This window comes from Amphiura filiformis, unplaced genomic scaffold, assembly GCF_039555335.1.
Source record: "Amphiura filiformis unplaced genomic scaffold, Afil_fr2py scaffold_374, whole genome shotgun sequence".
NCBI lineage: Eukaryota > Metazoa > Echinodermata > Ophiuroidea > Amphilepidida > Amphiuridae > Amphiura > Amphiura filiformis.
In genome coordinates this window covers 15486-36553 of record NW_027305838.1, presented here as the reverse complement: position 1 = coordinate 36553, position 21068 = coordinate 15486, and the positions used below count along the sequence as shown (strand labels likewise).

Genomic DNA, 21068 nt, shown 5'->3' with positions numbered 1-21068 from the left:
TCAGGGACCCTTACCCGTACCATGGGTACGGGTACCACTCATACCATACAGCCTTAAATGGAAGAAATTGATCACACTTTATGGATTAATTGATAGATTTTGATGAAGCGATTTTGGTGAACTGATGGTTTCCTGTTTTGTACTTACTAAGTTCAAATATGCAGTACTTCCAAGTACACGCCTCTCCATCTTCTCCGCTGCACCTCACATCAGTGTCAACATTTCTAAAACAAGATTTAAACAATGCGGTTTTACAGTATTATTTATCTTATAGTTTTGATATACAACAATGTACAAGGACAGACGAGAGTGCTATCATTTGACTGGTAACAATTTCAGGTTGAGTATTATTTGTCTAGTTTGCTTCTATATTTGGCAGTTTGGACTGGATGAAGAATGAAGACAGAAATGCTGAGATAAATACAAGTTCCTTTGATTGATTAGAAATGTACTTCCTCCAGCCCCCCTTAATGAACGCTTCCGTCAAAAGAAACTTTGTGCAATGTCACGCAGTGGTGGCATTACGGGGGACATGGGACATTCCCTCTAATTTAATTTGGTCTCCCTCCCCCCCACCCCGTCAGAACAACGAAAACGCCAAAATCCCACTATTTTGGGCAAAGAAATGATGCCAAATGATTCCCCTCCCCAATATTTCACTCTGCCATACCCCATTACCCCTACACCCCCCAAAAAGTCCGGGTGTTATAACTTATGACATGGGCCCACCACGCACACCCGTATATTAAAATTAAAATATCACTTCAAATGCCCCTTTGTTTTAAATTACATATCACCGACCAGGTGGGTACAGGTTCATGATATAACTCAATGCAGTCACTTTTCCTACACAAGGACACACAAGTGGCCCAAGCTCGAAGCTGTTTTAATGTTTTAGGACTACCTTACACAATAATAAAATTGACCATATCGTCGCTGTACACCACTGATTTTATTGAAACGTGGCTTATGTGGTAGCTTAAGAAATTACCTTAAATATCAAACAGACTTCAATACAATCAATAAGTGCCATGTTTGTTAATATTATTTTCAAAATTGTATACATTTTGTTACAACCTGTAGAACTTGAAATTATGGTATTGCCCATCATGCCCATTGCCCGAGATGGATGCACATCTGCACGACAGAGACGTAGACACCGTTATTTTCTTAATATTACTCACAAACAACAATACTCCAGACCAGTAAAATCTGTTGGTGGTATATCATCTGGATGACACTGTGGTGGCGGTGGTTCAGTAACACCTAGTTTGAAAAAAATAAAAACAGCATAATAGAGTCTAAATTGAATAAGAAGATCGGTAAATTACGCGTAGCGTAATATCTCGAATTTCGCAATCAGATGCAGTAATATGCCCTGAATTATCAATGACCTCACTTGACCACTAAATGACACGCTTTAAGCTCATATTCATATTATAGGCAGGTCATTCATCATTCATTCATATTTATTCAGTACTCACATAAAAAATATTACAGCACATATGATAAAAAGATACATTATAAATACATACAAGATGTGGTCAATTGCATGAAAAACCAGATATAACAACGAAATGTATGGATTATGGAGTAAACACCAGACGAGTACCAAGGATAGCCCAAAAAGCCTCAATAAAAATTGAGGCTTATTTCCATTGGGGTCCTTAGGCCCGAACTACACTTCACATGTGTTGCTTGGGGTAATAGGATTAAAAAAGGCAACGGGCCACCTCGATTTTTTCCCAAAATCACCACGTGTACAAAACACATTTTAAAATAACATGTTTTGACATCTTTACGTGAATCAAATGCCACCATTTTGACTTAAATACATGCAGATAAGCAAAATATACATACTGATTAATTTCAGTCAATATCTCATCACTTGACCTTGAAATATTCAAAATGGCTGCCATTTGCACTGTAAAGGTTAAAAATCACTAAACATAGTGCTTTGACATCTTTATGTGAAGTAAATGCCTAGACTAATTCCAATCAGCCGTCTACACTTCGCATGTACTGCCATCCGAGAAAAAAAGATAGAGAAGCGACACTCTTAACGTGCAGACGGCCTATACCGACGTGAGGACAGAAAATGTGACTCTCGTGCTAGTCTCGGGCGCGGGCCAGATTGTATGCGAGTGTCAGAACCACATAATTAACTGGTTGTGTAGGAGACTAGCACGAGAGTCACATTTTTCTGTCCTCTGCTGTCCTCCAGAGTGTCGCGGCCCTGCTGCCATGCTTCGTAGTGACGACTGATTATCTTATCCGCGCCGCTGTGACAAGATCGCGCTCTGAACTTCTAAAAACAACAATCTCGGTCAAAAGGTCAATTTAGACACAACTGCGCATGCTCTATGCCACAGGAATCCTGTTGCAAAATCCGTCACTTTTTTTCCACGTAGTTTTCTCAGTCGTCAATCCAGACGGTTGACGACTGAGGGCAGCAGTCTAGTAAATGCCACCATTTTCGCCCAAAATGTATGAGCAAAATATACAAACATATCAATTTTTCGTCGTCTTTGCGATTCCTTTTCTCCGATCGGCACCAGAAGAATTAAACTAAAGCAATGGTTTCAGAGGACCATAAACAAATTCAATTACAAACTGTATGCGAGGCTTCCCGAATCTCTTTGTAATGTCTTTGACATTGGATTGATTGATTGATTGATTGATTGATTGATTGATTGATTGATTGAATTGGGTGGTTGGATTGATTGGTATGTTGATTGATTAATTGATTAAAGAATCTCGATAAAGCGATTTTGGGGAACTTGGTGGTTTCAGGTTTGTACTTTTTTTTCATGAGTCAACTGTATCTTTTGAGTAAAGATTGCTTATTCTGAACAGTCCAAAATTTAGTTTAAGTGCAATTTTAGCAACATTTTTGATGCGATCGCCCGTCGTGAACGGCTGTGTTTACTTATGAACTTCCTTTGCTTTACACGGTGTCATGCTTCAGCGAATCCGGCTAGATCTTGAATGCAATGGTCTCTAGCCTCGAATGTAAAGCTCATCGGTAAGCAAATTCGTGGCTAGATTTCTCGGGGAACTCTAACTTGGCCCCTAAACGATATTTCAGCCTAAGTTTCTTATTACCCTACATTAACAGTAACCCTCACTAAAGATTAATGCATTGAAGCACCATTACAATATTGATCGACTTTTGTATATACATTTTGGAAGAATTTTTAACAATGAAATCTCGAGGTCAACCCCCTCACATACGCCTACAAACGTGCACAAAGCACCAACAAACAAAACTCACGACATTCAGGTCTTATGGGATCATATCCCCAGTGGCATGTTGTTTCTCCTTCCGCACACAAATCTGTCTCATCAAGGTTTCTAATAGAAAAGAAGATGGCGATTTAAAAAAAATCATATACTACCAAACTTTTCAGGATGAATCTTGCAGCAAAATTCCATGTAACATAATATTGTCAACAAATTCCACCATGCAGCTACTAGTATATACAAGCACAAAGTGACCCGATACGCAGATTTAGGGTTTCTCTACCGGAAATCAATTTGTGCCGAAATTCCTTCCCACAATGCAATAAGCGTTTTGCATAACAATAGATACAGTTCGGAGGTTAGTCCATCTCCTTTGTTATGCAATACGCATATTGCATTGTGGGAAGGAATTTCGGCACAAATTGACTTCCGGTACAGAAACCCTAAATCCACGTATTGTGGTGTTTGTGCGTAAACATGGTAAACGCGCATTTTTTAATTTTTTTTTAATTTTTTTAAAAGTCTTTTGGGCCAATATTGACTAAAAACCGATGCCTCGCGGATGAATTTGGTAATATTTCAATAAAATTGTCATATAATGAGTGACAATATACCATTTCGAAGCATCAAAATCCAAAAGGTACTTTTTTTGCAATATAACTTCGGTCAAGTTCGGTGATTTTTCAGATGGCCCACAAACAAATAGTTCTTCGTCGTATTTTCATGCATCGCCCAAGCCTATTTATTTGTGGCATCATCGATATAGAATAATAACTAGATAACTAAAGGACCAATCACAGGACGAGCTAGCTGGCGGAATGGCGACCATATGCTAATTAGGAGATTGTTGTTTATGTCCGTGACGTCATTTTTTTCCAAAAATTTTTGTGCCGAAAATGACGAACAATTTCAGTTTTTTTTTCCATTACTGTTATATTGTGAAAAACCATATAGCTGTGGAGTTAGTCCAATATGTTAGGAAAATATTCAAACCGAGGACACCATGTTGATACTGGCTAAATAAGCTGTATTTTCACTCGTAAGGGTGACTGTCACTGTTGCAATTTCGTCATTTTATTTTTCACAGACGAAATGAGAAGATTTGACCTTTTGAGGTCATTTAGTAGACATGTTTACCAGTCGTTTTGATTTTCGTAACAACAGTTCGCCCTTTGAAAAGTGAACTTCGACGTACGTGGTGCGAAACTTTCTTGCCACCACTTGCCAAGTTTTCTTACGGTGCTTCCCGAACTTTTTATCGTGTGGTTGATCAGTGCATGAGCGGTAATGACACACGGCACCATGGCACTCGCTTAACTGGCTTGTGTGGCATAAACCTATAGAGGATAATGTTGATGATAATGTATCCACTTACATGCATACCCAGCAGTCGCCAACAAGTGGTAGAAATGGAAAAATATCTCCAGCGACGCATTCAGGCTCTTCCGGCATTGGTTCACCAGTAGCAGGAGCTATGTGCGTAAAAATGTGATATGCAGAATTCAGACAGATTTGTCGTGATTTGACAGAATTTGTTGAAATTGTCTCAGTAAGATTTACAATAATTTGGCGCAATTAAGTGCGGGGGAGAAAAAGAAAAGGTGCCTTGAAAACGCAAAGAAAAATGTAAGCATCCCTTATTGAAGTTGCACTATCAACTATTGAAAATATATTTTGTGTCACGCGCACCAACACCTCCCCCCATCCCCACGTTCACCCTTGTTGGTCAAATGTATGATTGAAAAACTAATTTCTCCTCAGCGATTTTATCATTTTGAAACAGCTGCTGGTTAAAAAAACCTCATTTTTGTCCAATCATTGTTTTGCACTGCATTATGATTGCATGGGTGACTGAGGGATCAGAGAAAGGTGAAGTAAAAAAAAAACTCAATTAAATCAATTATAACATTGATATTAAGAACGTTTACATTTATGGGATATTGAAAAGTGAAACTTTTCTAACTGCGTCATTTTTGACCAAAAAGGTTGTTTTTGGAAATGGGACAACTTTTAGAGGCTTGAAAAACGATTCACAGATTTGTGCATTTCTCAAATCAACAAAAGCAAAGAAATAGGGGGGGGGGTATTTCTTTGAACCCTGTACATATATCTCACCTTCTTGACACGCTGGATCAGTAGGATCCAATCCATAATTACAATTCGTTTCCCCTTCAGCGCATAAAGCAGTGCCGTCCAAAGATCTGGATAAAATTATACAAAAGAAATTAATTTATAACAAGTACGTTAAGCTTGTTTCTTGTTTGTTTGTTTGTTTGTTTGTTTGTTTGTTTGTTTGTTTGTTTTTCAAAAACGAATGGAATAGCCTATGGAATAAGATCACTGAAACTAGTGCTGTTTATATCGAAGACGGATTATATTAATCATGTTAATAGGAATTCACAAATCTGTTCACTATACTTACACGCATACAACACACGTATAAAGTTCGTCTCCAGCAGCGCATATAGGATCTGTAAAAAAAAGAAGACAATTAAAGACAACTTTTAAGTGAATATTAGCATGGTTAGCAGCAATTGCATATTTCTGAAGCAGCTCACTGTGGATGTTTTAAAGTCTTGCAGACTTCTTTATCAACACTATTTTTGCTGTTGTGACGATCATCTATACCGCAGATGATGGTTGTTCGGCAACTTTTCCGAGAAGATCATCAAATACGTGACTAAGATTGTATTGCCCCTCGTCTCTGTTCATGTGCCGTCTTGCTTCCTGATCTGTATTGCTTCTTTGATTCATTGTTTACATCTGCCCCATCCTTTGCCTAGGCTAGTACCATTCTGAATTTCAGGGTGGCAAAATCGACGAATTTTGAGCAAAATTGCCGCAAAAAGTGGAAATTTGCGTAATTTTGGGGTTTTGCCTCAAAACTGGGGGTCAAACGGGGACAAAAAAAAATATTTGGGGAAAAAATGCCCCATCCTTGCCACCACCCCCCCCGTAGCGCCACCACTGGTACCATAACCTCTTCCAACCCCAATTCCACACTATTCATTTTGCGGACTAGAATCCCTATTTTATTTATAATTATTGACTATTCGTTTTGATGAGACATATTGTTCATTTTGATTAGGTATATTATCACTTTGAACCGATAATCTTAACAAAATAAATGGTCTCCGTTTTATTTTAACAAGTAGCTATTAAAATTGAAAAGATCTCCAACTCATTATTTGACAAGATTATCCATTTCAATTTGAAAATGTTCTGTTATACCCCCTCGAAGAAAACACTCGAATTTAAGTTTTTTGTTGGTCATTATTGATAAAAACCTATTCATTTTTGATAAGAACCTATTCATTTTTTTTAAATGACAAGCAAATATTATCAAATATGATGAGTTTCTTGTCATTTTGAAAAGAATATCCTATTCATTTTTTTTTTAATCTCTTCATTTTGAAGAGAAATCTGTTATATCTTCATCCGAATAGTCTCCCTTTTCAAGTTTGACAAATTTCTATTCAAGAATGAGTATAGGTCGTTTTTTAAAACGATCTACTCATTCTTGAATCACAGACCTTCTTATGGAGAATCATATCATACACTCTTAAAAGAGTGTATGATATGATTCTCCATAAGAAGGTCTGTGATGGCCGATGGTAGTCAGATTCTTACCGTAGCCTCTTCCGCCCGGTGTTCTTTCATTCGCGATCCCGTCTCTTAAACATTATTATGTTTTGATGAATCCAAGTGTGTGACAATATTGGATCCAAAACATAATAATGATAAAATTGGATGCTTTACGCCCAATATTTATTGGTCTCGCTATGAGTTTTAAAATATTTGACTCGACTACGTCTCGTCCAATATTTAAAACTCATAGCTCGACCAAAAAAACAATCGATCCAGTTTTATATCATAAGTTGATGTGCAAGTAGGTTTGATGTATGTGGTGCTAAGGGGATCTCTTTTGTCTTGGTTATGAACCAACTTAAGCGTGACATGAGGTTTTATGGCCGTTGCAAAGTTGTAATTTATGAAAGTTCTATATAGCTATACGTTCAGAAACCACTTTCAGGACAAGACCCTTTGACTTGTTGCTCTCATCCTTCTTGGTGCTCTTCTTCTCTCTAGATGTCTCCATTTGTTTCTTGAATCTGTTAATGCTCCAAGACGGATACCTACAGCGCTTTTAGGGTGTTAGCGTCTTTCTTATCTTTCCTGTCCATTATTCTTATCACGCCCAATTTCTGGTGTAGAGGGTGGTGGGATGCAAAATTTAGATATTGGTCAGTACGTGTGCTTGGTCTTACGGTAAAGCAACAGCATAACAGTAAACCAACAACATAACAGTGCCATCTTCACGATGATGTATGGGATCTTACCATTTTTTCTTCCTCAAAGGTGCGCTTAGGCCTAAAAAATTGTTTAATTGGCGTAATATTAAAAAAATCAGGGTAGGTAGGTCGGGATACTTGATAAAGGCTTCGGAACTTTTTTTTTTTTTAAATTAATTATTATTATTTTTTTTTGGCAAAAAAAGAAAGAAAAAAAGTTAGGGTCGGGCCTAATTTTAGGGTAGGTCGGGTTACGCCAATCAAACAATTTTTCAGGTCTTAACAGAGTTAGTCCCGTCGATTGCGTTGAGATGATTATTGAGTGGCATAAGCAAAGAGCTTTTAATAGAAATAGAGTCGCAATAGATTATATAATGCTTTGTTCGTTTGATGCCGATTAGAAGTTGCGACAGGCTATTCATAAAGGTGGTACCATTGTTTCTAACAAAGGGGTTCCGCCATTAAATTGGTCACTGATCCGGCATCATATTAACGCTCTACACAACAGGCGAGTATCAATAAGTGACCACAATACAGTCATGTGTAAGGGCAGTCATGTGTAAAGTGGTACCATTGTTCCCACATATCCCAATGTGTGCTTGTGTGGGTCTGAAGTCTATAAAGGAGGCTTTAGCTGTCGATGCAATCATCTTTACCACCCACCTGACTTTATGCGCTTCATTTAAATAAATTGAATGCTCTTGCTGATCGATTACACTTTAGAATGTAATGAAGGCTGCCATTTCAACATATCTATATTACACTATAATGGTAATCGCTATACGTATACATGTAAGTATAAGTATAGGCCTATAAAGGTTGTTTTAAAGAAATTTCCATTTAATTTTATTTTAAGAAGGAGATTGGTATAGAAATAGTGGCGTACCCAATGAGGGGAGGGGGTTGGGAAGGGGCAGATTCACCCCTGTGAGAAGTCTTGGGAGGGGAGGAGGGAGGAAGAGGGGAGGAGGGGATATGGAGAATGAGAGTGGTCTGGAGGAAGGGAGAAAGGGCTGAAAAGATATAATAAAGACAAGTAGATAAATAGAAATATAAGGAAAATGATGGGAATGAGAGAGGGAGGGTGAGAGGGGACAAGGAGAGCGAGGGAGTGATATAAAGTGTAGGCCTAGGAATAAGTACAGAGAAGGGGAAAGAAAGGAATGATGAATACATTTAATAATAATTATTAGGTCCAATAACTAAACGCATAATAGCACTGGGCAGCCATTCGATGATGTCAATGCCTTTATTCGTTACGTAATTAAAACGCCCACTCAGATGTATTTCACACCTGCCAAACACAAGTCACCCAATTTTGAAAACTGGACGTTGAATGTACACTCTCATGAATATTGATTGGCAACATTTTCCAATATGTCAGCGCTCTAATCGGAAACAATAGAACAATAGACCCTGCAGAGCGTTGGGCATATAAGGCTCCGTCTTTGCTGACGATCTTCTTGGAAAACGAACTGGCAACCGCGTTGCTGAGCAACCAACATCATTTGCGGTAAACAGAAGATCGTCACAACAACAATAATGTTGAAAAAGAAGTTTGCGAGACTTTGAAACGTCCACAGAGAGTAACGCTTTATTGGACTAGAAATGTGACTGTGAGTGAAGAAAGAAAGAAAAAGAAAGAAAGAAAGAAAGAAAGAAAGAAAGAAAGAAAGAAAGAAAGAAAGAAAGAAAGAAAGAAAGAAAGAAAGAAAGAAAGAAAGAAAAGAAAGAAAGAAAAGAAAGAAAGAAAGAAAGAAAGTTAAGTTGTTAACAATACATAAATATAAATAGCAAAAATAAATAATGAACAAATAAATACATTCAATATTATGATACCATGATTGCTAATTACCAGCTTCATAAAAACATGGAAACCAGGTACACTCCTCTTCTTCTGAACCAGAACATTTTACAAATGTGTTGACATTTCTGTAAAAAAGAAGAAATATTCCGATTATTAAGCTAACTATAGGGTCATTCAAAAAGTTCTACCTCCATCATCACATCTCTGTTATCTTACGTCCCAGCCAGTTGAAATTACTCATGGTCATACTCGTAAATCTAGACTACAAAATAAAAATTACTTGATGAAGATGTGATTTTTGGTTATTAAGATAGGGCCTATGTTGGTTAAAGCGAATATAGATTTGGTACACATAGGAAACGGTTAAAACTGAAGCCATAGGTTTTGTAAACATCATAATTTAGCTTTGGCCAATGTCCATAAATGTGTTTTCATGATGTGGTTGCCCAACTGCTTACTCAGGATAAATATTTTGGTCTTATTATGAGCTCCCTGACATGCTTTGGGACTTCAATTCAAAATGAAACATGTTTTATATGAGAAGGAAACATGGAAGGATTCAACAGACACACAAATGTTAGTGAAATTTGCCAGATTTCGACTAGATCACGTTGAAGGGTAATTCAAAAGCCTCGTTGAGAAGATCTTCAAATCGGACACTATTGTCTCCCTAATCTGAAGAAATGAGGATTTTGTAGAGACCGTATCGGCGTCAATAACATACGAGGTAGACGATCGTGTATGAATCTATAAAATATAACATAGACGACATCCAAAATACGACGGATACCACCAAAGCAGAAAACGACAGATCAATAAGCTCAAAATCAAGATGGATGACTTGGAGCAAATTATACTCGCAAAGAAATTGCATCATAAAGCTATTAATACATGAGATTCGCGGGTAAATGTCTCATTTTTAAAGACAGACCATGACTATATCTACTACCGATTCGCGAGTCTGAAAAAGAAGACCGCACAGTGTCATCGCACCGATATCTTCATGGTCGAAATCTCCATGATGGTAAGTCGAATCCACTAGTTCTTCAACAGCCACGCATGGTCTCAGGTTCCTACCTAGTACCTGTTAAATAGTTGAGACTATGGGTCGGGGACCTCCGACTAAGGCTATTGACAATGATAGCATACGCATGCGCGGCAGCCCCTCGTCTTCTTGAAGGGCTCATTTTTTTGTTCTGCGCATATAAAATCCCAATTCTTTGTCAGTTTTTATTTCAATAGGCAAGTTTGGTTTTCAATACGCAGACTGAAGATTACCATGCTCTTTCAACACATATATTCAAATGCAAGCCTTACAATTGGTTTTTTATAGAAACCAAAAATAATAATACCCCGGTATTCAAAGATCTATCGTTTGAATATCAAATAGCAGATACACTACTCTATACGCCATGCACAACTCAGCTGGCTAGCCCAATTCCCCTCACCGCCTAGAAAGGACAAGAGATGTCAAAGATTGACAACATATGTCAAAGAACAGTGATAAAGACCTGGATCGTAATTCTATAGAATGATTAGTATCTTTTAAAAGAGCGGTATTGTATTGTATTCAATCAATGATTGCAAACATACACACAGATGATGAGTGCAACCTGCTTGTAGTGTAGGGAGATATATTCAAAATTGTATTCATATTATAATTGCTATGGCAATTAATCCTGTAGACTTGACGGCCATCCTTAAGCAGTGGTATAGCGACTCTGGCGGACTTACCAGCTAGGGTGTTAACAGTGTTCCACCATTTCTTGCTGCTGAGGCTGCCATCTGAGAGTTCTTTCTCTCCGCGCTATTATACTTTTTTCTAGCTTTTGTAAACTTATCCGTGTATTCCTTGGTGTTATCCCTTTTTTTTTTTGCTTCCTGAATAATCGGCGCTTCTTGGTTGCTGTTCATTTGCAGTGGTCATACTTTGTCTCCAGTCTTACGAGATTTACTGGTATGAAGATCTCCATAGCATCACTGATGATAGTGGTGATGTTGCTGCAAGCTTCTTCTGGGTCATCAAATTGGAGCGCAAGAGACCAGTCTGCAGATGCAAGAAAACCTCTCATTCCCCAGTAGTCAGCCATGTCATACTGCCACACTTTGCGCTTGTAGGGTTTATCTCTGTACAGCGGTACGTTCAGTTTAAAATGAACTGGATTGTGGTCTGAAGTATCTAGTCTGGCATGTACTGTGCAGGTGGCATCAAGATCAGTGATGACCAAGTCAAGAATCTGGTCTTCCCGGGTAGGTTCTTTGACAAATTGTGTTAGATCAAGAGCATTACACATCTACATCAAGTGTCTACATCATCAATTCTACGCCGAATAGGGTAGTTATCATCGATTAGGAGCGAATTGGAAAGGCAACTCTATTTTGTTACTGTCGATTTAGTGGTGTGATAGCAGATACACGTGATTCGATACAGGACGTATTTCTATTGGTTAGCTTCCCGCCTGTACTAAAATCATTATTTACCGGGTGTTGACGCTGTGCTTGGCATGCAACCCAGAAGCTGCGCTTGGCATCTACATGTCTACAAATGACAGTGACAGAAAGCACCGGCTTGGCGTTAGTCTTTTTCTGATGGCTGACTCTCTTACAGACTCCCTCCGGGGGCACTCAGAATTATACTTGTAAGTATCCGCGTGAAAGAAAACACGGATTTAGGGGTATTTTGAAAAGCAAAACAAGGATCCGTGCGGATCCGTGATTATGGTCTCAAAGCGCTCATTTTACGAGAAGAAGGGTGTTTTTTTTAATAATGATCCTCGCTTAGGGTAGTTTTTAAAATTACCCACCCAATTAACGGCCATTAGTGGTGACATATTTATCAAGTTATTCGGCACAAAAGAGTGGTTTCCAGGCCAAGCCATGCATATTAAACAAAAATCGGAGCCGACTTCAACAGCGGCAGGAATAGCCGATCATCATCACTGAATGACACTCATACCGACACAGGCAATGCCTCATTTCAAATATATAGTTTTAGTTTTGGTTTTGGTTTTGGTCACGTGGTTTCCTATTGTCCTGCCTAACCACTTGAATCATAAGATATCGAACTCATTGTTTCTACCTTTTGTTTAAAACCGAACATTTGTGTCAGTCAGTTTCGGTTTTGGTTTCAGTTTCTTATAAGTGGTGTGGATCGTAAAATTATTTGATTTGAAGTTACCTACTCTAAGTATACAAAAGAAATGTTTAAATTTCGCAGTGCAATATTCACGAGCAGAGAAGTCGAACAAAGCAGTCTACATTTGAAAGCATTGATTTAGTTTGAAAGCAGTGACTTGAGACTACGAATTAGCCTAAGCTGATTTCACTGTCAAAATATGTAGACCATCGAAATATTTCCACAGACATTACAATAGCCACTTGACAGATTATGACTTCATTGATATCAACACTATTATTCACAACTCTATTTATGTGCATGTCGCATGACGGAAGATCAATATCATAGAAAGCTGGTTTAAACTAACTTTTATTCAATTTATTTATTGGAGAATAGAGAGAGAGAGATAGAAGAGATCGCCAGGGAAAGAGGGTAGGTGTGTGTGTGGGGGAGGGGGTAAGGGTAAGGGAGAAAGAGAAACAGAGGGGAGAGAGCATTGGAAGTGGGAAGGAAGGAGGGGAGAGGGGGCTCAAGAGTGGAGTGGAATAATAGGGAAGAGTCGATATCGAGTGTGGGGAGGGGGGAGGGAGGAGGTTATATATAGGTGGCGGAGGGAACATAGGTAAGAGGTATGGGTTGTGCTTTCCGGGGAATAATCTAATTCATAATCAAATCATCTACATCATCATGCATCGTATATATTTCAGACAAATAAACAAAACACCCCCCCCACCCCTCAATATATGCACATGATTTCTACATGTAGGCCTAGGTCTCGTATATATCCAACTATGTCTATGCATAACTTATCAAACGAATTTTATGGTGTCATGGAAGTGTGCCATCTACGGCAAAAGTCGCCCGCGTTGATAGATATCAATAATGAAAATGTGAGCACAATAGGCTATTATATACGTATGGTTATAGGCCATTATACTTTTGATTATGTATACCCTCTTGTGTCCTCCCAGCACAATAGTGTTATGATTGCATACCAGTTCATCTCCACATTTTAATCCCTTGATTTTCGGTTTCTGAACAATAGAGAAACCAAAACTATATATTTGAAATGAGGGAATGTCTATATCCTTGTTTAGGGGGAAATTTCAAACCCTCGCTTAGGGTGTTTTTATTTGAGTAAAATCCTTGTTTAGGGTTAGTTTGACAAAATGTTGACATCCTCGCGTCATTTTTTAAAGTCAATTCACGCGGATGCTTACAAATTTTATACATTGAGTGCCCCGGGGACTCCCTCTGGAACCTAAACCACGGTACACCCCCCTTAAGACAGCCTACCGACTCGTAATGGTATAGTCTAATTTTAATAGTCTATGATGGATAACCATGATAACGTTCGAGCAATTTGGACCTAAGTGCACTTGTATTGCACTTACTGAATTGTCGAAATATATATGATTTCGTTGCATATTACTTACAAGCAGGCTTGACAGTTTTCCAAACCAGGGATTGGTGGAAGTGTTGGTGGTATGTCGTCTGGATGACATTGTGGCACTGGTGCATCAGTATAATAAACAGGAGCTATATAAATGAAAGAATTTAGAATCATTTTTGTTTTCATTTGTTGTACAGATTCACACCTTTGTAGATTGAAAGCTTTATGCAGGTAAAATAACACATTTTGAAAATTGACAGTTCTCTCTCTCTACCTACCTACACCCCCTCACTCTCTCCCTCTCTTTCCCCCCGCCCTTCTCCTCTCCCCTCTCCTCCGTAGTTTTCCGGTATACTTAGTTACTTACGTGATATCTGACACGCCGGATCAAAAGGATCAATTCCAAAATAACAATCCGTTTCTCCATCACCACATAAGGCGGTGCCGTCAAAGGATCTAGATGAATTTATGGAGAAAAAATAATCCATTATCACCAGATCACCAGATTAAGGTCAATGTTTCTTGCTATCATATTTCGAGAACATCTGCACGCTATAGCAATTTAGGCCTACATTTTAATTCAATAATTAGCAGTAGTATAGGGGCAGTTAGAGACATCTACTTCCGGTCAAAAGTCAACCGAGGTCAAAGGTCATTTTCGGTTTGGGTCGAAGGTCAACCGAGGTCAAATGTCACTTCCGGTTCTGGCGGCAAAGGTCAACCGAGGTCAAAGGTCACCCGGAAGTGACCCCGACCCGAAATGACCATCACTGGGGTGTTTTTGTTCTAGAAACACCAGTTTTTTTGGAGGGGGCGTGTGTGCACCCCCCCCCTTGAACACCCAACTGCGTGCCCCGTGCCCCTATGGTGTTATTAAGACGGATTACATGTTGGCCTAATTAGAGAATGCACAAAATGTTCTCAATTCTTACACGCATACAAAACACGGAGCAACTTGAGGATCTCCAGCTACACATATAGGATCTGAAAAAAACCAAACAAACACACAATGGAACTTTTATTTACGTTACGCCTAATATTATATGAAGTGCATTGGGCCTACATTTAAATCAATTACAAAACACTAACAAGAACTGTCGATTAAAAGGACGACACGCGCAGGTATAATAAGTTTCATGGGAATCCAATAATCACACCGACCCAGCAAACACAAAACGTTTGACAGAACATGTTTTAAGGTATAAAACGTTTTGATAACATTCTAAAAACATTTTTGGAAACTAGATGGAAAAACATTTTAATTTTATGAAATAAAAGCGTTGACAAAACAATATGGAAACATTTTTAAAAATGTTATTGTAGCATTTTCCAATTAAAATGTTTTATAAATGTTTTCATGACCTTCATAATAACCCAACATGTAAAATGTTATTAAAACGTTTTGAATAAAAACGTGATTATAACACGTGATAGTGCTCTGCGTGATAGCCATGCGCTTCAACGGAAAAAGTTTTGAAATATTTTCTCAAAATATCAAGAGCTACCTTAAGAACTACTGTACCAATACTATGCTTGTTTGTACTCATTTTAATGCATTTTTCATGCTGATTCCAAATATATGGTCATGAAAATTTACATGAAAATTTACATTTCTGCAATTTTTGAATTAAAAAAAAAATTTAAAAACATTTGAAACATGTCGTCTGCAGCAGTCCAGCAGTCAACACCCGCGTGAAGAGAATTAAGGAACATTTTTGTGTTTGCTGGATAACGACCTTAAAATGGTCGCGTAAAATTTAATTTTTGAACATTTTCCATTTGACTAGGTTTCATTTAAATCCATATATCTTTAGGCCTATTTATTGACCTCAGTTGACCCTTGATGACCTTGTAAAGTTGTGTCTTTTAAGACATTCCATTTTGATCAAGTATCATTCAAAATCCAATAATAAAATGAACACCTTCTATATTTTTTGACTAAGTTTCATTTGAAATCATAATGTAATGTAATGTAATGTAATGTAATGTCATGTAATGTAATGTAATGTAACGTAATGTAATGTAATGCAATTTAATGTAATGTAATGCAATGTAATGTAATGTAATGTAATGTAATGCAATGCAATTTAATGCAATTTAATGTAATGTAATGTAATGTAATGTAATGTAATGTAACGTAATGTAATGTAATGTAACGTAATGTAATGTAATGTAATGCAATTTAATGTAATGTAATGTAATGTAATGTAATGTAATGTAATGTAATGTAATGTAATGTAATGCAATGCAATTTAATGTAATGTAATGTAATGTAATGTATAATGTAATGTAATGTAATGTAATGTAATGTAATGCAATGCAATTTAATGCAATTTAATGTAATGTAATGTAATGTAATGTAATGTAACGTAATGTAATAATGTAATGTAATGTAATGTAATGTAATGTAATGTAATGTAATGTAATGTAATGTAATGTAATGTAATGCAATTTAATGTAATGTAATGTAATGTAATGCAATTTAATGTAATGTAATGTAATGTAATGTAATGTAATGTAATGTAATGTAATGCAACGTAACGTAACGTAATGCAATGTAATGGTAACGTAATGGTAACGTAATACCACATAGCTTACCCACAAAAATAGTCTGTGTAGTTAAATTCAAATTTGGTTTTATATGAGCTTTCGATCATAGCAGGATCTTTATCAAAGACAGTAAGGTAATGTAATGTAATGTAATGTACATTTTACTGTAGCCTAAGATGTAGTGTAAGTTGTACTTTTAAGATCATTGTAAAGCGCTTTGTTCATACTTATGCTAAGGCGCTATGTAAATTCCGTTTATTGTATTGTATTGTAATGTAATGTAATGTAATGTAATGTAATGTAATGTAATGTAATGCAATTTTAATTTAATTTTTTAATTTAATTTAATTTAATTTAATTTAATTTAATTTAATTTAATTTAATTTAATTTAATTTTATTTTATTTTATTTTACTGTATTTCTTATTCTTCTTATATAACATGCCAGGTCCAACATCATCATCATCATCATCATCATCATCATCATCATCATCATCATCATCATCATCATCATCATTATCATTATTATTATTATTATTATTATTATTATTATTATTTATTATTATTATTATTATTATTATTATTATTATTATCATCAAACTTTCAGACTTACCTCCATATTGTGCCAGTGCCACTGAAAAATAGAATAAGACGACAAAGTGAAATAAGGTGACATTTGCCAGGATAACAGGTTCATGCATTTTTATACTACTCACGATTCTAGAAAAATACAGCATTAAGGGCTGTGGTATGAACGCTTGGACAGTATTTATTGTGGGACATTAGAGCACATCAGACATATCGAATTGCATTCTGAATACGAAGAATGTCATTCTGATATCAAATAATTTTGATTTTTTGAAATTCGCAATTTAATACACATGTTATGGCAAATCATTAAAATTGATATTTTGATATTTAACAGTACTTGAAGTAAACTTTATAAATCTGATGATTTATACTTAAAGTGTATGTAGGTGGGATGAAAAAGCCGACGATCAATTGGAAATTGTGACCTTTCGTATTGAAGATATGGATTTTTTTTCCAAAACACCAAAAAAATTAGGTCTTTTGGGAAAAAATCCATATCTTCAATATGAAAGGTCAAAATTTTCAATTGACCGTCGGCTTTTCCTCCCTGCTACATACACTTTAAGAATATGTCATTAGATTTATATAATTTACTTGAGTACTGTTATATATCAAACATTTGAAAAATATCAAATTTTTATAATTTGTCATAAAATTTGTGTTATATTGTGATTTTCAAAAATGAAAATTATTTGATATCAGAAAGACATGCTTCGTATTCAGAATGCAATTCGATAGGTCTGAGGTGCTCTCATGTCCCACAAAAATACTGTCGAAACGCAATAAACGCTCATTTTAGATCCCTTAAGGTTAGCAACTATTTTAAACTGCTGTGATATGGTACTATTGATTTAGCAAAAACGGGCGTGTAGCAGAATTCGAATATCACAGATATACTTTTGTAGGTCTTGTGGATCTTGAGTTATGTTGTAAAGAGTGCTGAAACAACAACACTTGCAATTTTGCATGTTTTATAACGATTTCACTCAAAAAATTTAAAGACACAAGTCTAAGCATTAAAGATTTTGAGTATAGGCTAGGAGCTCATAAATTTAATATTTTACGTTAATTTTGATAAATTGGTTATAAAATATATTAGACAATTTGTTTTCCAAAAAATAGAATGCATAACCTGAAATTACTTATGGTACAAGTGTTTGGGCTTCAATGTCATAGCATGGAAAAAAGAAAAAAACAAAAAACAAAAACAAACACTAACTTGGCCCTTAATATTATCAAAAATTTGCCAAATATTAAAATTTATTTTTGTTTACTTTTATTGCCAGTTAGAACTAACTAAAGGATCAAGATTTAGATTTTTAATCCCCAAGCAGAGGCTCCGGCGAAAGATTTTTAATATTGGGGGGCCGGGGGGGCGGGGATCCATCAATATGGGGCCTGCTCCAAGGCATGAAACGCTGAAGGGATGGGTGCGGGAGGAGGCATACTTTTATTACAGGAATTGTACCTTATAAATTATTATGAATTTTTGAATTATAGGGCCTACCCTATAATTACGAATTTTACCTTAAAATTATTAATTATATCCTAAAATTATGAATTTTACCCAAAAATTAAGAATTTTACCTGACATTATTGGGGGCCTAGGGCCACCCCCGTTCCGGAGCCACTGCCAAAAATAAGCGCAGTATTTGTCTGCAATCAGGAGTAGCATGTTGTTTTTTACAATCAAATGACCATAGGTTTACCATGAGGGACATACAAACTTGTCATACATACAAATATTCTTGCAAACTTGAATACTTTTTGCAAACTTTAAGTACTTGTTGCTAACTTAGTTTTTCAACTCCGAGGGATTAACCGGACTCCTTCATGCCAGCATGAAAAAATAAGGGTCTACCAATTTTGATGATCCGCGACTGCAACAGAAAACGTGCAATTTAATGTTGGCTGCCGAATTCCCTTTTACAGAAAAAATAATTAGTCATCTTACCTGCACAAAACAGAGTCAGCAACACACCAATTAGTAACATGGTGTTATTAATCACGTGACAAGTCATATGACAAAGGCTTTCAAGTGCCTGAAAATAAGAATGTTAATGATGGAGATGAAGGTGATAATAATAACAACAACAATAATATCAGCAACAATAACAACAACAACAACAACAAAAACAATAATAACACTAGTTAGGGAAATGTTGTGTGTGTTTGTCATATGAAAAGGCTTTTTTCTATTTTGATCTAAACATAACTAAACATAACGATAATGATGATGATCATCATAAAAGTAATAGCAGTAAGTCAATTCAAATAAAATTATTTTATTAACATATGTTTTCGTACATACAATAATCACAAAGAAATAAAATCATATATAATTATAATAAAGTTAAGACTAAATATCATTATGATATTATAATAATAACGTTATTTTATTATCATAATAATTGATATAGATATAATAAATTTAATTAATAACAATAGGCATATTATATACCACATAACCATGCACCGGTGAATGTGTCACTCCCACACGCTATAGCCCACACTGTGAATCAGTCACTTACGGCGGGTCGGAAGGGAGCATGGCAGTGTTTGCACTAGAATATTGAGACAAATAAAGCTGACACACAAGAAAACAGGTATGGGTTCTATAAAGGAGATTTCCGAGGCTACACGTATGCATGATTTTTCTCGGGAGTGGGAAACATCCAAAACTTTAATTTTGATATATTTTGGGTCGAAACTCAAGAACCGCAAGACCTATGGAAATATAATATGATTATTTGCTTCCTTGACCATTTGCCTATTGGTTCAATGTATCACTATAAAAAGTAGTCCTACATTGCAGGTTTTTATTTCAATGGCTAAAACTGGCAAATATGGCTCCTGTCATTCCATTAGCCTTAAATTCACATGATATTATCGGCCTATTTATTGTGTGACCTTCAAGACATCCCATCCCAACCCCATGTTTTCTGTCTTACGGTAGTGTTAAAGACCCTCAGTTCAGCATAATTATTCAGAACCCATTTTCTATCGTTTCTAAAGGTTACCACTACACTGAAATTCTATACACGAATAGCTTAACTTAGCTGAACTTAAAACTTAACTTAAAACTTAACTTTACTTTAAAACTTCAGTTAACTAGGATATTTTGCTTCTAATACAGACATTCACTTATTTTAGCTCAAAAACATACCCACCTTTAAAAGCCTTTAGACCCACTAAAAGATCCCCTTTAACCACTACAACTGTTAAAACATTTGCTAAGAATGTATATACTTGGAAAATCGGTGCAGTAGGCCTACACACCTACCCAAAACTTTCAAGCTTTGGGTACAAACAGTGGCGTGGCATTATAGGGACACGGGGGCAATTGCCCCCCCCATCGATTTGAAAATTTAGACAATCCCATAGGCATATTGCCGAAAAAGGCTTGTGCCCCTCCCCCATCATTGTTGGTACCCCCATCCCAATATTAAGATGACTCACGTTGAGTGAGTACAAAATATACCTTTTACAATGAGTGCCGATCCTCCCCCATATGCGCCCGAACAATGTCTTTGCTGTTGAAAACACCAATAGGCCTACTATTAGTACTATCACATGTATTATAGCCATTGGCCATAATCAATTTCGGCAATATAAACTCGTCTTACTTAGCATGTAACTAACTAAATACGCCTTAAAAGAAAGGCAACTTACCTTTAGTCATGTAACAGACAGTTTCTAACTCGTGGCTATAATAATCCAGATATATATTTATCCTTTTTGACATTTAGTAAGTATTAGTATACCAGTGAAAAATAAACGTTGATAGTAATACTATGGCGATCCAAAGATATATGAACTCGGTCATATCCAAAGTTAGCCTGCGTCCTTCGGCCCCGATCTCGAAACTAGCGGAACAAAATGACCGTCTCACCTGCAAGCGCGAACCGATGATCGTGCGTATCAATTACAGGACTGGTGGATCCAGCCTAAATCCGACGCATTAGTTGTAAAAGGTATAATTTGTACCAGTTTTGTATGACATCATCCAGTAGTTCCGGATAGTACCTTTATGTTGATTTCAACATAAAGAAAGCACAAATAGTTTACTTAGTCA

The 21068-nt window shown here is 36.5% G+C and overlaps 1 protein-coding gene across 1 annotated transcript; it reads right to left on the bottom strand.

Annotated features, from left to right (window-relative positions):
- Nucleotides 1-147: 147 nt before the first annotated feature.
- Nucleotides 148-20857, bottom strand: LOC140145538 (uncharacterized; the record flags this gene model as incomplete). The annotated part of the gene is made up of 13 exons (XM_072167246.1): nucleotides 20666-20857; nucleotides 18948-19035; nucleotides 17016-17036; nucleotides 14786-14837; nucleotides 14221-14309; nucleotides 13897-13999; nucleotides 9391-9467; nucleotides 5666-5714; nucleotides 5359-5444; nucleotides 4619-4715; nucleotides 3275-3354; nucleotides 1185-1266; nucleotides 148-224 (listed from the first exon to the last, which is right to left on the bottom strand). Coding segments are annotated over exons 2-13 (880 nt in total), but the record flags the coding sequence as incomplete, so codon positions are not given.
- Between the last annotated feature and the right edge of the window lie 211 nt (nucleotides 20858-21068).